This window comes from Oreochromis niloticus, linkage group LG5 (genome assembly GCF_001858045.2).
Source record: "Oreochromis niloticus isolate F11D_XX linkage group LG5, O_niloticus_UMD_NMBU, whole genome shotgun sequence".
Lineage (NCBI taxonomy): Eukaryota > Metazoa > Chordata > Actinopteri > Cichliformes > Cichlidae > Oreochromis > Oreochromis niloticus.
In genome coordinates, this window is record NC_031970.2 from 17548080 (window position 1) to 17565075 (window position 16996).

Here is a 16996-nt window from a genome sequence, read left to right on the forward strand (position 1 = left end):
ACTGCTCTCCCCTACATAAGCTGCCTTTCGAATTTAAAAGTATCAGTAATACTGGTACTGTATTTACCTACTTACTATCAAACCTTCACTTGGATAGCAAAAACAAATATATTAAAACATCAGCATCAAAATTGTAAGGCTGCGCGTGCACTCCCTCTTGAAGCATATTTTCACTTACAAATTACATAAATGTAATTTTTAGAAGACACGGTTGCTATACTGTATGTTTTTTGTAAATACGGTATATGAATGCGTACACATACACGAGTGTATGCGTGAAGCAGCAATTGTACTGGTGGAGCAAATCCCATCAAACAACGGGGCCCTGGGAGAAGGGCCAGAGGCAGAGATGAGAGCGAGTCCAGCTCGAAGCCAAATAAGGGGGTGGACAGATTGCGGAGGGAGCGGGAGCTTCACTTCCAGCTTTTGAAGAGAAAGAGAACAAGGCAGAAGACACGATGATTTACAGAATTAAAACATTGTAGGTAGCACTTCTGAAGACCCCTCTCAGAAGGCAGCAGAGAGTCCTTACTGCCTACATGATCAAAAATTAAAACAGTTTTCTAGGACTTCCACAGCAGTCCTGTGTTTGAGAACCACCCACTGCTGAGGCAAGCCAATTAAAGTTATTCAGAACCGTGACCAATCAATCACAGACGAGAGCAGGTGGAGGAGGAAGAGAAGAAGAAGAGGACAAAACCTCCGAGACTTCGGCGCAACCAAACTCTCTCACATGCAAACACCCATAAAAAGACACAAATATATTTTGCTCACAATGGAGAATAAGCGTCACACCTACCACTTCACACATGCAGAAGCACTCCCTCTGCAGTGGAGTGAATAAAGCACTTCACACCTGGAATTTTCTAGGGCATCACGCCACTCCACATTACCAGTGCAACCCATTCAGGGAACTGTACCCAGTTGTTTCTTTCTGTCAAGTGCAGATAGCACCAAAGACATGTCATGTGGTGCCTGAACAATCAAACAGAAGAACCAATGAAAATCGCACAAGCATGTGAACACACGCTTCGTAAGTAATGCCAAGAGACAGAGACAAGGGGAAGAGATTTGCAGCATCGGCAAAATAAAGCATCTTCCTTTGACAGGGCTGGAGCTTTAGCAGACCCCCTAATCCTATTTTGACACATAATGCTATATTGTCTTCCTTTAAACAAGTGCAAGGCCTTCTCTTCTCCCCAAAAAGCCTCTAGTAGGATGAACGCATCGGCCTTTTGTCTTCCTTGAATTCATCAGGCAATTAGTTACACAAATATAGTCCCCTAATGTATCAGAGTGCATGTCAGTGAGAATCAGACACTGCGACCATCCTGGTTAGCTTCATGCTGACACTCAAGAAGCCATTTCCCCCCGGCTGGCTTCTACCGCTCTGTCCTAGTAATTCATTTCTTGGATGTACACACAGCAACAAGGTCTAGGGTTCAAATCCAGAGACTTTCTTTGTGGAGTCTGCATGTTCTCCAAGTGTTTGCACAGAGACTAAAACGTATAAAACACAGAGACTCTTAATCTCGTTCACTTCCTGGTTAAATAAAGGTAAGCTGCTTCATGATGTGACCAGAGATGACGTAAGCACACACAGCATGTAGCACTGTGTCTTTCAAGCCTGCATTATTGATGTCAGTCAGATGACTTTACTCTAGGACTCAGCAGTTACATCACAAGAAGGAAAAACAGGCTTTTCTTTGAAGTCAAGAGTGTCGAGGAATCTTCTGACGGTTTCAAAATAAAACATTTTAGAGTTAAGATTTAATAACGATCATTAGAAAATCATACTGGATCAAATACTGGAGGTTTTTAACAGCTTTTAGCAAGCTGGGGAAAATATTAGTCATAATAAAAAAAAAAAAACAGACGTCATGTGAAACTGTAGATGGGGGACTGGCGCTACATAATCTGGTTCCACTTTTTCCAAACTGTCATATTTTTTATTGCAAAGCTATTTCTAGTAATTGCTCCTAACGCTAACCCAGAGATATCAGCATGCAGCCCAGGGTTGCACTCTGCAGATATACGTATGTATTTTCATTTATACAAACACCGCCAACCAGTGCCAGGCCATCAAGCTCGGGAGCTGAGGAATCCTTGTAACCTTCCCCGGTGTCAGAAAACCAATAAAAAGGCAGAAAAATAAACAGTGTGTGTTTGCATGCCCTTCTGTTCTCCTGTCAGCTCAGGGGAGGCTGGGGCTGGGAGTAATGGTGCTGACCAGCTCCCTCACACTGCTTAACATTTAACCGACTTCTGGTTTTATGTGCCTCTAATGTCCAGTTATTTTCTCATGGTTTTATTTTTTATTTTTCCCATGGTAAATACACAGTAGCTGTCAGAGAACGCACACAAACAGAGAGGCAAGCAAAATAAAAAGTCGTTTGCTAGAGGACAACCCATCGGACCCCGAGGACCCCTCGCCACTGGGATGGCTAATGAGACATCTCGATGGGGATTCGTCCAGGTTTAAACAGTATATCCTCGGCAAAAGTGCAACTGGATAGAAATGTAGACAAACAATGGTGCATAATTTATTACTGTATCAATGCATCACAATTAGACGTACTTAACCTCAGTGCTCTAGTGCCTAACAAAGTGGCCCCATTATGCCACGCTCAATCTTAATTTAGCACTGTGTAAAAAACAAACTGCAGACCCCTCATTGATTTGACATTTCTATTCCATTGACATTGTAGTTGCATCAATACAGAAGGATACTACAAAAAAAACAGTTACATTACTGTTACATTATTCTGTTACACAAATGGTGTTTCTACTGTTTACCTCGTATTTCTCGCAACAAGAAAATTCAAAAGCAACAGGCTAAAATGCATTTTTAATGCAAAACCCTTCATAATGTTCAGTTCACTCAGTGTTTTTGGATGTAGGCATAAATTCTTTTATTTTACCACATTATTCTGCTTCTATCTAAACCAGCACATCCGAAACCACTTAGTGATGCATGTCTCTGTTTGCTTATCTGATGTACAAGTTCTACATACATACATAATATTAAACATTTGTTCAATTATAAAGTGGGAAAAAGTCATGATTGCATTATATTCCTTACAACCTAAGCGTGATTTTATTTTTTTTAGCACACTGTTACTTAACTATTTTTGCCCTTCCATAACTTGTTTAGCATGTTTAGTTTTAATTATGGTCCAAGAGGCCTGTATCAAACACTTTGAGCGTAGATAATAATGAACTGCAAATTTGGTGCCACAAAAATGCAGAGAAAGCCTCTATTTGTCTGCAGCTTTTGCTGCTGATGTAAAATGCTTTTTAAAAAGCTGCAGTGAATTAATCACCCATTTTAACAGACAGAATAAACTATGGTGTACTCTGACGTGAGCTACGCAATGACTCAGGGATACTCAAGCCAAACACAAGCCACGGGTAAAGAATACGAGAGCCAGAGAGTCAACTGTTGTTCAGAAATAGCCTCTGATGTTTCACACAACCAGATAACAAGTAGCTGTTGTGTAAGGTCCAGGCCAGAAGATAGAGGGGGAAGGGCAGAAGGAGAACTGACAGAGGAGGCCTGAGCACGCTCCATCTCTCATTCCTTTAAAGGTAAGTGCTCACATTGAGAGGAGGGACCTTTAACTCTTCTGTAAGCCATGTGTAGTCCAAGGAAGCCATTAAATCACAGAATAAATGGGACTGATCAGCCCTCACATAATCATCTACTGACGGATGAGCCTGCTGAGGGACTGAGGTGTGGGGAGGGGTTGAAGCTGACATCAGCTATAGGAAAAAAGGAGGTGTGGTGTGAGAGCACAGGAGATGTCTAGCATAGGATTGGGCATTTCAGACAGATTATTGGAAATTTCTGTAGTCAGCAATACTGAGTAAATCCACCAGTGCACTTTAGAGAGATATCTGTTTGTCCGGGCTGGTTGTCTCGGCTGTGAGTAACAGTCTCTTTTTTTTGGAGTGGAGGAAGAGAGAAGGTTTAGAGAAGTAGAAAAGACATTTGAAATTGCATTCAGCCTGCATATAACAAAAACAAATCGAACTGACCAAATTGAACCAGAAGCTCATCAGCAATGTCAACAGCATAAAGAAAAGAGGGCTTTAGTGCTGCCGGTGCACACGTGCACGCTCATGACTGTGTGCACGTGTGCACTGGCAGCACTAGAGGCGAGAAGGTCTGTGCTGCACTGAGATAAACTTGCTACCAGCATGTGGTCGGTGGCGCCGACTGATACAGTGTTGACCATCCGGCACAAAGATACAAACAGAGTGAGGATGAGGGAAAGGAAAGAAAGATAGCACAAAAAAACCAGAACAGAACTCGAATGAAAACTGAATGAATCACATGTCCATTAATTGGCATTAAGTCCTTCCACCCTACATTAACATGTGGGTATATTGATCTTGATGCTGCTATCAGGTTCCCAGCAAAGAGCAGTAAATGGCAGGCAGACAGGGTTTGGAGGCGAGCTGTCAGATCCTCAGAGTGCAGCGTTATAAACTCCCGGTCCTGATATGTGTAAGTCTAAATCATTCATGCTGATTATTATCTTTTCATTTAAAATATTTTTTTTTTAATGCTGAACTGAATTTGTGGAAACTGCTCTGACACGATGGGCATGTGTGTGATTTTTCCGCGTTTATAAAAGTTTATGAATATACCTAATTACATGTACTCAAGTCCTCCACTAGAAGTCAAAGGGAAATACTGTAGTTTTAACAGCGTTACATTCATTTGCTGCGTGGTCAGGATGTACTTGAGAGATTAACATTTTCCATAAAAAGGACCAGAGCCGTAGGAAAGGTCTCAAAGTTTAGTTAGTTTTTATTTAGTTGTCAAGGACACAAATCTCTACGGGGTTGCATCAGGAAGGGCATCTATCATTTAAAAAAACCCCAAATCAAACATGCAGCGCTCCCACTGCGGCCGCCCCTTGGGATTAAGGGAGCAGCTCGAGCTTTTCTTTTTTTTTTAAATTAACTGTAAAATAAATCAAAGTAAACCAGTCCTGGGACTACCAAAGCATGCTGCACACAACTGGCCAGAATAAGCATGCAATACTTGGCTGAACAGCAGAGAAAAAGATCACTGAAACAAGCACAATATTTTAACAGCACAAATATGAGTAATTAAACTTCTGCTATATGAGAGGGTGCCTAGGTTGGGCACACACAGAGGTGAGCAACTTCATAATGAAAAAAAGTAGCACTGAACTGCAGGCTTCCTTTAGAAACAGCAGCCAATAACATACAATAAGCCTATTTATGCACAGCCGACAAGAACACATCCAAATATGCACAATATTTTACCAGACCCAAAAGTCCAATTTGGGCAACAAAACAGTCAAATGCCCCTTTTGCAGCTTAATGATAATGTTAAACTGCTCGGCAGCACCTCGCATTGAGCCAAAGCATTACCTTCATCTGGAGGCACGGTTGTAACACCCCAAATGTGACTTTGCACTCAGATGTTTAGGCGACAAATTTCCAACACGTCCAACATGTTCAAAATGTGTGTAAGGACATTCATCAGTGGCAGTATGTGAGTCTCTTTGGTTTGTGGTGGAGTGTAACCAAGTTTCGAAGAACTATCACTCAGACGAGGCCACCGATTTGGTAAACAGTGGGACAACTGCAAGAGTTTTCAGCCTCTGTGAACAGCTGGATTGAGCTTCTTAAATCTGCTCTGCTTTTTATAAGCTGGTTATCAAAAATGTTAAAAGAAAATAATCTTACTGTGCTATTATGATAACTGACCTGATAGCTTACTTAGAAAAATGTGCGATGTCTAGCTACTGGTGACTATGCTATGTAATGTTATTTTGCAATGATGCTTGCCATTTATTTTTAAGGCAAAGTTAAAGGCAATTTTATTACTGAAAGTGTTTTAACACATTTATTTAGTCATCTATTTTTTTCCATTTGGCAGAGGTTTCTGTGATATTTGATTTCCCTTTTGCAACAAGGATAGCACCCTATCTTTCTGCAGCCATGACATTTATAAATACAAGATAATATATATATGTATTATAAAGTCTATGCTTATAATTACACAAGCAGTGTCTAGTTAGACCTAGTGTATTCTGCCTTGTTGCAGACAACAAGTAAGTTGCTGCATAGTTACCCCAAAGAGTGATTTTGCTCAAACATGTCTCAGATTGTTATAAATGCGTATCTGAATCCAAAGAGGTTGGAATATTTTTCAGTATTTTACCAAAAAAGCAAAAAATGAAAGAAATGGCCCCCCAAAAATTGAACAGAAAATTTGCAATATAGCACGTTGTTTCGTTTCCTGTTCATCTCCATAAACCCTCTGTTTACATCCCGTCACCTCCTAGCTGTGACTGAATCAGTCTTAGTTAGCTCTGCTGCCCAAACAGTAATTCTTTTTAACTCTTAGTGAACATATTGAAGCTAAAAAAATCTCCCTACATGCCTAAAACTGCAAAATCTACACAGAAGAGAGACGGTGACTCAGATGAAATGGAGTACGAGCACAAAAATGTCAAATTCTTTAAAAGCACTCTGTGAGCACACCTGCTAGTGCTAATGCTAGCCGCCATCTGGAGATGGTGAAAGTGAGGTATCTGACTGTCGCACTTGTGTTTTCTTTATAAGGCATAAGTGCACACATGACTAATGTAGTAATGCACAGGTGTCCCATAACCAGTTATGCTTTCATCTGTGTTATAGTGCGCTGTTGCCAATTTTGCTATCATTTGTTGTAAATCTCCAACAACACAACTGTGTGAAGTAGAGCACAGGGGTGTGTTTTAGTGGTAATTTCATTTAGGTGTCTACTGTATCGTGCAATTGTCTGTTGCTGGTTGCTTTAAAGCTTTATTTGCTGCTGGCATATTGTGTTATGCCTGATAATGATATTGTGAGACTGAAGGAGTTGCTGGTGAGGAAAATTAGGGGCCAGTTCTGGCTAAACTATGTTTTAAGCAGCCGCTGTAAAAATCAGAGTGGCAGCACACTTTGACAAAAGGCACAAAGAAGGCAGGTGGCAGACTGAATAGGAAGAAGAACATCATGATGCACTGTGATAGGCAAGGCCTATCATATCTTTCACTGGGGCCAGGTTCTGACAAGTTGAACTAGATTTACCCAAATGTTGTACACCCTGTCCTCTGTGACTCTGCAGAGCTGGTCGAGACATTCAGGGCTCAGTCAGGCTGGAGTAAAGACACTCAGCCTAAAAACAGAAGTCTCCCTGACACAATTCAGAGCCTCAGATATGGAATAAGAACACTTAGGGCTCATTGAAAGTCGCCAAAGTGTGGAGCATGTAGCGATATAAGTTGTAGCTGGAGGTGTGTGAATCACCCAAGCATACCTATAAGTCGTTATTTTCCAAGTGCGACCCTACCCTTAACCAACACACAAATGCAGTCTCATGTAGTGGATCGTACTTATAGTGGGACTTTCCTTTTAAGTAGGTATGCCCTGCAGTGGGGGTTACTTGTAGTGGTCATGTCTCCATGGCATTCCCGCAGAACACACCAATCAAGCCAAGTCCTTCTGCAGTCACTGATTACTGATTGGCAGCTTTTTCTTGCTTGGGACCATATCTTTGAGTCTGTCCACTCCATCCAGCTGATTGGTTTATCTTGCATTGCGACATGAAACAGCAGTTTTTTTAGTTTAAACAAAGCAATCAGTCCAACGAGGGCTGCAGGAGGGCAAACAATTAGCCATTTGGAATCATAGAGGGGGCTATTGTGTAGCTGCTGTGGTTAAATCCACGTAGATATATCGACCTTTAGTGATGGGAGAGGAAAGTCAAGTTAGGTACACCTATTCAGCTGCTTTTTAAGGCAGATATCTAATCAAAATGACAACAATTCAGTGCATTCGGGCATGTAGACATGAGCAAGATGAAGATCAAGCTGAGCATCAGAATGGGGACGAAAGGCTTTTATTTTAGTCATTTTCACCATGCCATGGTTGTTGATGTCCGACAGGATGGTATGAGTATTTCAGAAATTGCTGATGCACTGGGACTTTTTTCCTCATAACCATTTGTAGGGTTTACAGAGAATGGGCTGAAAGAGAGAAAATATCCAGTGAGCGGTAGTTCTCTGAATGAATACGCTCAAATCAAACCTCAGATCTTCTCAAACTGGTTTTTTGAACATGGCAATGAGTTCGCTGCACTCAAACAGCCTCCACGGTCGCTCGATCTCAATTCAAGAGAGGACCTTTGGGATACACCAACTGCGTGATGCAGTTATGTCAATATGGACCAATCCTGTTCTATCATTTTGTTCAATCTATAAACATAACAAATAATCAATCAGTCACATATTTGATTCGCCATAAAATCTTCAGCGTATTGTTTTATTTTGTCTGAGCAACCCCCCAGCATGCAGCCAAAATATTAAATCTTCTCACTTGATGGGGTTTTAACCAGTAACTCGTTTTTATTTTTGCTTTCAAAATTAACTCCAATAAATCTTCAAATATCTAAATAATTATTATCATTGGATTAATGGAATTTTTGCAAGTCTGTATCTCTGATTAACCATCTGTAACGACAGTATGTGGGCGTGGGCGTGCTGCTCATGTGTTCCCTATTAAAACTGCTTTGAATAAGCCCGAGGATAAGAAAACAATGCCAGTGTCCACCGCCGCCTCTCATCATCACCACGTACTGTAACACATCAAAAGCAGCGGCACGGAGGATAATGAGGAGGATAAGGACTATAAACAGCATCTGTCTGCTCATATTTAAATTTACCAATTCTCGTCCTTTCCCTCTATCATTTCATCCATCTTAAGTAGTTTGACACTAAATATACACACAAAATCGCCTGAACATCAATCTCAATTGTCAAGCCATCCTTCATTCCTTTTCTCTCTAAAAAACCCTCCTCCTCCGCTCTGAAAGCCGCCCACTCTCCTTGTCTATCTGCGCTCTTCCATTTGAAACTTCCAACTCCTCCAGTGCACTCACCCTCTAGCTTTCTTTCACTCCCCTGGGCGAGAAGAACATCTTGACCAAACCTGGGCCGAATATATTAGAGCGCGATTTTATTAAACATTTAAAGAACTCGAATCTTCTTATTTATCTTCAGAGGCACTTGAAAATTTGGAACAGAGACGCACATCTGTGAGCTGCTTTAAAAGTCAACCAATTCAGAGCATGTTTTTTTGTTGTTTTGTCCTTATTTACTCGTGCGACTTCGGACTGTCTTGGCCTTTCTCTCTCTTTCACCCACTACCTCGCTTGTCAGAGAAAATAAAATCTCGACCGAGACCAACTGAGCATGCCACATTATATTCAACTTAGTTCCCTTGTCTCTCCCCATGTAAGACAAACTCAAAAATAATTTGCACACACTTTACATTTTTTGTCTCTGAGAATAAACTGCGCATGAAGAGGAAGGGGGCGCAGAGGGAGGCAATCTTGTTACCAGCCGGCATAGCCCTGGGAAGATTTCTATCAGACACACGTATAGAGAGAGGCATCCATTTAGAAAATGGCTTTTCTAGGCATGCTGGGCCATTTAGCACACCCTGTGACGACTCCTGTTTGGGGCAATGATAAATGTTCTTTCGCACCCGGCCTGTGCACACAGTCAGGCCACCGCATACACATGCACGCACAGCCATATGGGCACCCCACGCCAAACATCGCCAGGCAGACGCAGCCTTTTCAGAAGAGAGTGGCTTCATTGGGTTTGGCCCACAGAATAAACTCGAGTCACCGCTAGTGGAAATTAGTTTAAATCCACAGAACTTAAATCCTACTGAGCATTTAACGTCATGTCAACACCACTTTGCAGCTTTAGGAATCATTAAGTTCAGGTTCATTCAGCTATACATGTCCCAGTTTTTTAACGAGTAGTAATATGACAGCCTTTTTTTTGCCATTTCCAACATTTAGTGAAGAAAATAATGAAGTAATTTAACAATAATCAGAAATCAAAAACAAAACATAAAAGAATTAAACTAGAGCCAACAAATCCAAGGGGGCATTTTGCATCAGGAAGCATTGTGTTGCAGGTCATTATTGACGGAAGTGATCGGGTCGTGACAGCCATCCAGACTGCTAGTTAAACCCGAGCCATGGGATAAAACAAATTGTCGGTTTTACAGCCTTCCTCCTGACAGAGACATTACCCGCGAAGTAACAAACGTGTTTGTGTGATTTATGGCAGCAGCGTTTCTTTTCAATGACAGCAAACAGACTGAATGTGAAGAAAAGTGACTTATTGCTGCAGCTGAACTGCACTAAATGTGAATGTTTTCTGTCTTTACACTAAAAGAAAGTGGGGAAATGTGGAGGGTTTTTATTGGTTACTTTGCAGTGGATTTACAGATCCGGCCCACTTGAAACCAAAATTGGCAGCAAATTATCACCAAAATGCACAAACTGAGTTAGTTTTTTTTAAAAAGGAGGGTAGTAGTTTAGTAGTTTATTAACCTTTTAGATCAGTTAAAGGGTGATCGGCTACTTTATACATTGAGAAAACTCTTCAAACTCTTTAGCTGAAAAAGCCTTTCTCCACCCAGTTTATCCCCAGAATGCATCTACACCACATTTAAATCAATATTTTTTTTAAAAATGACAATATTCTTGAGATACAAAACATTTTTTCAGATACTTTGACTTTCAAACAATGAGTCGCATTATTTTTAAAGTCTACTGCCTGTGTAGATATCCACACTGCCCAGTGGGAGCAACAAAAAAGCAAAAGGCAAATATTTTAGCAGGTAAACACTCTGTCTGTGTTTTGTTTACACTGGATGAGTGCTAAAAATCAACCTGTCTCTATCATGCTGTCTGAGTGCGCGCCTGATATCCACTAATGGTCATTACCCTTTACACCAGCACGATTTCTGTCAGCTTACTTCCTCCTCTCTGGGATCCATCAGTGTCGCCACTATACTAACAGCTGTCGTGGAGGCTGAGATCTCTCGGCTCAGCTCCAATCAGAAGTAAAAGACTCATCATCCAGGTTTTTATGTGATTTATAGACACAGAAATATGATTCATATGTAATTTTGCTGATAGTTTGCTATGATAAATACTGATAAGAATATAACCAGACAGTTATAATTATGTTTAAGTTAACCAATATATTAATGTGAAAATACAGCAATCATTCTAAGGGCAGGCCTAACTCAGGCCTAACTGAAAGCCTGAGTAGAAACAGCCTTAAGAGATATGAGGGTGTGTGTGTGTGAGGAATGAGGTGCCACAGCGGACGCTCTGATCTCTGAATGTCTGACTTTAAAAATGTATGATTTCATAAAATTTATCAGATGAAGAAAGGGAAGACATTGGGATGATTTCGAGGCAGTCAGGACTGGGCGAGCCCCCTCAACCACATCCGCTTCACCTGAACTCTGCGTTACCTACTGAGTAAGACTCATAGGATCAGAGGCTAGGACTTTTTTAACAGAGAGCCGAACCAGACTTCCTGTAAAGGGGTCATGGGCCCTGCAGATCGACATAGCCATCGCACTAACCACTGTTGCTGCTGGAATTAAAGCCACAGGCTCCGTATAGCCTGGATGAATCATACTCATCTACACAGCAATAATGAAGCATTTATTTCAGGGTGAATTACAAACTCTGGAAACATGGCCAACACGCGCACGCAGCACAAATATGATGAAACTGTGTCAATCACACTATGCTAAACCATCTGCTCTATCACAGGACAGACATGTGGTGCAAAAAAGAAAAGAAGGAAAACCCCAAAACACTAATACTGGGAGGTAGACACTTAAATATCCAACACCATAATCATGCCTAATGTGTACCTAATTTTTTTAATTGCTTCATTCAAATTAAATATGCAATCAATCCTGGAGTTTCAGGAAGACTAGAGGTTAAGGGGGATCTGGCCAAAGGAAAATTCTTGACGGCAAAAGACAATTTGGAAAAACACAGTCATCTCCACTCGTGAAGTTATGTAGAAGATCAATGTTTTCCACATCACTCAAGTCAACACAGGACCTTAAAGATATCCACACCCTCACGCTGTACCTTGACGAGGAGTGCAATCATACTGATTAATAATGCAGGAAGATGCAGGGCGTCACATGCAGGCCTGACGTCAACTTACCGATCTCATCTGCTGAGCTCCGGTGACGTGCTGCAGAACCTTTTCCAGCTCCTTCTCAATGCGTCCAGCCCAGTGAATCATTCTGCAAAAGTAAAGTTAAGACATTTTCAACATTATCATTTCAACATCATCACGAAAACTTTCATTTCTCTGCCACTGCATATAAGTGAGTGCATTTGCAAGACGGTGGCAGTGTGTGGCTCTCTTTCTGCTGGAAAACTGCCACACTCTGCCCCTTTTGGGATGCCTGTCTGGAAGTATCACTATCCTATCTCCAGTTAATGTCTGGGTTGGTCATCAGCATCTTCTCTCCCCTTCACATCTTGCATGTATGTGTTCCGTCCAGGACCGGCAGCGTACGTGCCTGTCCACGCTCGGCTGGGATCAGCGGTTCTGCAATAAAACTGCTCAGGTCTGACAGAAGTGCAGCCTAAGCAGGAGCTGATCTCCGTTAGACGGAGCCAAGTTTGGAATTAAGAGATCAAACGGCTGGAGCTCATCACTGTATATCTCTCAGCAAGCAACAAATGACTTAATGGATGAAGATTTTTACCAGATCACTTTAGAGAAGCAGCAGGGGCCAACCTGCCAACCAAGATTCATGCTGAACAATTCATGTGAAAAGCCAACAAGAAATTTTCACAGAAAAAAAGGAGAACAAAAAAAAAAAACCCTATTATGAAAGCTCGTCTTTCAGCAATCAGATGAATAAATTCTGTCATGTGTTTGCTAGCCAACCACTGATTCCATGCCAACCTTTTTCCTTTCAGCAGCCTGCAGATAGCTAATCACTAGCATCAACAACACAGCCGTTTGTCTTTTAATATGATGACGGAGACAAATGTCATCTTTAAATGTCAGATTTGCTCAGAAGACAAGAGGGGAGACAGATTTATTAAATTGCACAAATCTGCCAAGTAGTGACAGCGCCCGCCATAATCACCAAGCCAGAGCGGGCTTCATCAAGAGAGTAACAGCAGAGCAAACACGCCAGCGAGTGTGCAAGTTCCCTGTGTTTATAGGGACCGTGATTAAAGGAAAGCAAGAGGGCCTCTAAAAGGAGCAGAGAAGGGGGGAAAGCTGTGACTATAAAAAGGTCATTCAATATGAAATGAAAACAAGTTTACAGTGAGAACAGAGCTGAGCAGGACACAGTGACACTAACAGTGAGGGACAATACCTCTGTCCCCGAGCCAGGCAGACTTCTTACGCAACCTCTTTAGTCTGCATACTACACACAACATGATAGATAGATAGATAGATAGATAGATAGATAGATAGATAGATAGATAGATAGATAGATAGATAGATAGATAGATAGATAGATAGATAGATCAATCTAATAAATCTAAAACTCTCAGCTAATATTGTGTCTCATATCGTGATAAAAGTATCTATAGGTCATTTATACACATGTGCACTGATGCACAAAAGCTTCCTATCTGATGGTTTCAGTCTAAGTTTAATACATTTAACACTTAAAATAACATCTGTGTCATATTTATATTCTGTGAGTGAACAGACTACACGACTTGCATCACACCATAATAATGCTATAACAATGTTTTAAAGCACAAAGCAAGTAGTGTTGTTTGGAGACTGCATGGCAAAAAATATCTTGCAGTATCAAATATGCAGAATTCTTCATTCAATAGCAGCTGCAGAGATAGCAGGACGTGGTTGTTTGGTAAATTATACGCATTACTGTGGCCTAATGCTCAGTGAGTGCTCGGAGACCTTCTGCATTATGAAAGCTGTGATCTCTCTTTAAAAGACAAAAGTTGTCATAATGCACTACATGAAAGCCGACTGATGCTCTCTGGCTCTTTGTAGTAAAGCAGCAGTAAAACTTTGCCATTTGCCTTCTTGTGTTTTGATTCGTCTTGCTTGTTTTATGATTTATGTTAGCCAAACATTATGGAAAAGCAGAAAGTGTGATGAAATGAGTTTGGATGGAAGACCTGTGTGAGTCAGACCCATACTGTCACTACGCTCATTCGGCCGCAATGGATCTCATCATTCGAAGTGCCACTCTCGTCTATCTATTAGGGCAGAAGGTGGGCTATTTTTGTATGTGGTCATATCATCTGGTGCAAAGTGCTGATGATATTTTGCCAGAAAAGATTTTACTGCTCTAGAAAAGACTATAAAAGTGACCATTTAGATTCCAGTTATCAACTTTTTTTTTTTTAGAAATGAGGAAATAACTTCCCCTGCAGATACCTCTCAGTATATCACACACACACACCTACATACACACTAAATTATAAGCATAAACAACACTTCAGTGTAATATTTAGTACGACACAGACCATACTGGTGGATGGCAAGCTGTAGAAAACGCACACTTTCTGGCGACTCCTGTGAAAACGAAGCGAGCATCCTTATACGCGTATTTCTTCAGCTAGACCTCGAACACGGAGAAGCTCTGACCCGTGCATGAGTGTGTTTGTGTGTGTGTGTGTCAGGCCTATACATCAAATAAACTGCCACCACTGCTCCCAATACACTTCAATTAACTGTCAAATTCTGGCAAATACCACAGTGATGTGGGTGACCCAAAACCCAGTTTAGAAATCTCAAGAGATGACTGGATAAAACACAGACTGCATATATAACCAGCCCTACAGAATATTTAGCTTCTCTTTATCTGCTTAAACAAGGACACTGGGAAAGTAAGAAATAATGACACAGTTTCTCTATTAAAAAGGAACAATAGTGTATAGTTAAAGAAAACGTAGGTTTGGAAAATGAACGTGTCTTTAAGGGGGTGGAAAATAGGGTTGCTTAAATGTTATAATAAACAGAATTTCAGGGTTTTGTTTGCAAAGTAACTCGGGTGTAAGATAAATTAACTGCATCACTTACAGAGCTAAAACAATCAAATCAGTGACCCGGTAAATTGTAGTTTTAAGTCAATCCACAGTAGAATAAAAGATAACTGATTTTTTTTTTTCTTTGAAAGTCACCTTGGCCATCAAATTAACAGAGCCCCGGAGATTTTAAAGAGATGATCTGGTTGATGCATCACACAGGAATCATTTCTGGGAACCTGACTGACTAAACAGCACTACGGGCTACACACAGTCTTCGCATCAGATCATCACGTCACGGTTATTATAAAGAGGGCGACATTTGGAGCGATACTTCAGTGCGGGACTAACTGTTGCACTCACGAGGGTTTAATGTTGAGCATAAAGCTGATTATCGGAACTCTGAAATACAATCTTACGTGAAGTAATAGTAACTGAAAGAAAAAAAATAGGGAAAAATGCTTTTTGGGGGGTAAATTACTGACTTTTATTGAATAGTTGACGGTGCACAGGTGGTAAACTGTCGCGGTAAACATTTGGCTTCAGTCGCCTTTGCGCGTCCTTCAAGGTGAAATTATTATAATGTTCGCATAAGAGAAGGGAATGGGGCTATAAATGCTAAATATTCCCCCAACAGATGTGCGCTGAACAATTCCAGGAATAGTTTTTTGTTTTGGTTTTTTTGTTTTGGTTTTTTTTGTTTGTGTGTTTGTATTTTTGCTTTATTTTTTCTGCTCTCCTCACAGCTGGATGCTTTACTACTTTCTGCGCCCTGCGGTCACTTGTGATGCTGCCCTCAAGTAAATTTCGAGTGTAACGTTTCCACATTTAGAGTCTGAAACAAAATGAGCGATTAAAAGCAAAAACAAAAAAAAAACCCACCCTGCGGTGAGATAGATATGATTACTTTCACGGTGCGAGTGCTTTTAAAGACTTTGTAGAGGACTGCGTCTAAGCGGGATATTCTCCCTCCTGCACTGACAGCAAAACAACACTCGGACTATCTCTTTAATATTTTTGTATTTTTAACTATCGCTGGCACTGTGTTTTCTCCCCCCTTTTTCTTTGCCACATGTGCATGCTCCATGTTGACTGTCACTAGCGGAATAAGACTTTGGGCTTTAATGCCAGTGCCCACCAACACCACCACAACAACAACAACATAAGCCGTGTGAGAATGACACTCATAACGCAGCATCGGAGACGGAAGCTGCGTCTGCTTGTCAGCATCAGGGACAGCGGCTCATCTCGCACCAAGGTAAACGCCGCTTCATGTGCAGGCTCGTCTGGGGCCACCTGTCCTAGTTCCGCACTCCTCACCCCCCCAGTTTATCCTCCCCACCAAAACCGTGCAGGGTACTTACGTGTATTGCTGTGGGAAGAGGTGGGTCCCGGCTGTCGGCGTGGAGACGCATATGATAAGTACAGTTTGGATTGTCAAGAGGCAGAAGACACCGTACGACTGTGCGCAGATCGCCATTTTCCATTAAATATTCAAGAAACTGAGATAAATAAGAGAACGACCGGAAGGACAGTCTCTCACAGCTGAGCTAAGAATAACCGAGCTCCGGAGAAAGTGTGTAGTGGGAGGTGATGGTTGGCGGAGGCTTCTGGACACTTCAGCCCGGCAGTGAAATCTCAATCAGAGACGCACACGAAGAATTGGCAGCTGAAGACACGGGAGATCAGGATCAGGAAGATGCTCTGCCGCGGCTGCCGATGTGCCTGGCTGCCTATTTGCGCACTCGCTTTCCTCCCTCCCTCTCCGTCGCCGCGCACATTTGCTCCTTTTCTCTCCCAACGTCTCCAATGTAACAACCATACACGGTGAAGCTGGTCGCTATGCCGCTACAATTTTCCCATTGTGACTTTCAAAATAAAACAATGTGATGCCTTTAGGCCAGTATCCAACAGAAGAGAGACCAGAAAACCTGCGAAAAGTGTTTTTTTAATCAGAAAATACCCGGATTTCAGCGGTCGTAGATCATATGAGCATCTTTTGACCACATATGATGCGCTTTTTTCACTAACTTAGAAAATTAGCTGCTCTTTTAAAGAAAGCTCTCTGGCTAGATTTAAGCTCTAGAGTTGTAGCATTTTATTTTTGTA

The 16996-nt window shown here is 41.5% G+C and overlaps 1 protein-coding gene across 4 annotated transcripts in view; it reads right to left on the reverse strand.

The window, feature by feature from the left end:
- The window catches only part of cacna2d2a (calcium channel, voltage-dependent, alpha 2/delta subunit 2a), a 171163-nt gene extending 154458 nt beyond the window's left edge, over positions 1-16705 (reverse strand). For 3 of the 4 annotated variants that reach the window (XM_019359243.2, XM_005453490.4, XM_019359242.2), the window contains exons 1-2: positions 16252-16702; positions 12075-12156 (exon numbers count right to left, since the gene is read on the reverse strand). In XM_019359243.2, coding sequence (XP_019214788.1) covers positions 12075-12156; positions 16252-16367 — 198 coding nt within the window. In that variant the 5' untranslated portion in view covers positions 16368-16702. Of the gene's footprint in view, positions 1-12074; positions 12157-16251 lie in introns of all 4 variants that reach the window. The other variant, XR_002062227.2, reaches the window with a different exon arrangement.
- Positions 16706-16996: the final 291 nt, after the last annotated feature.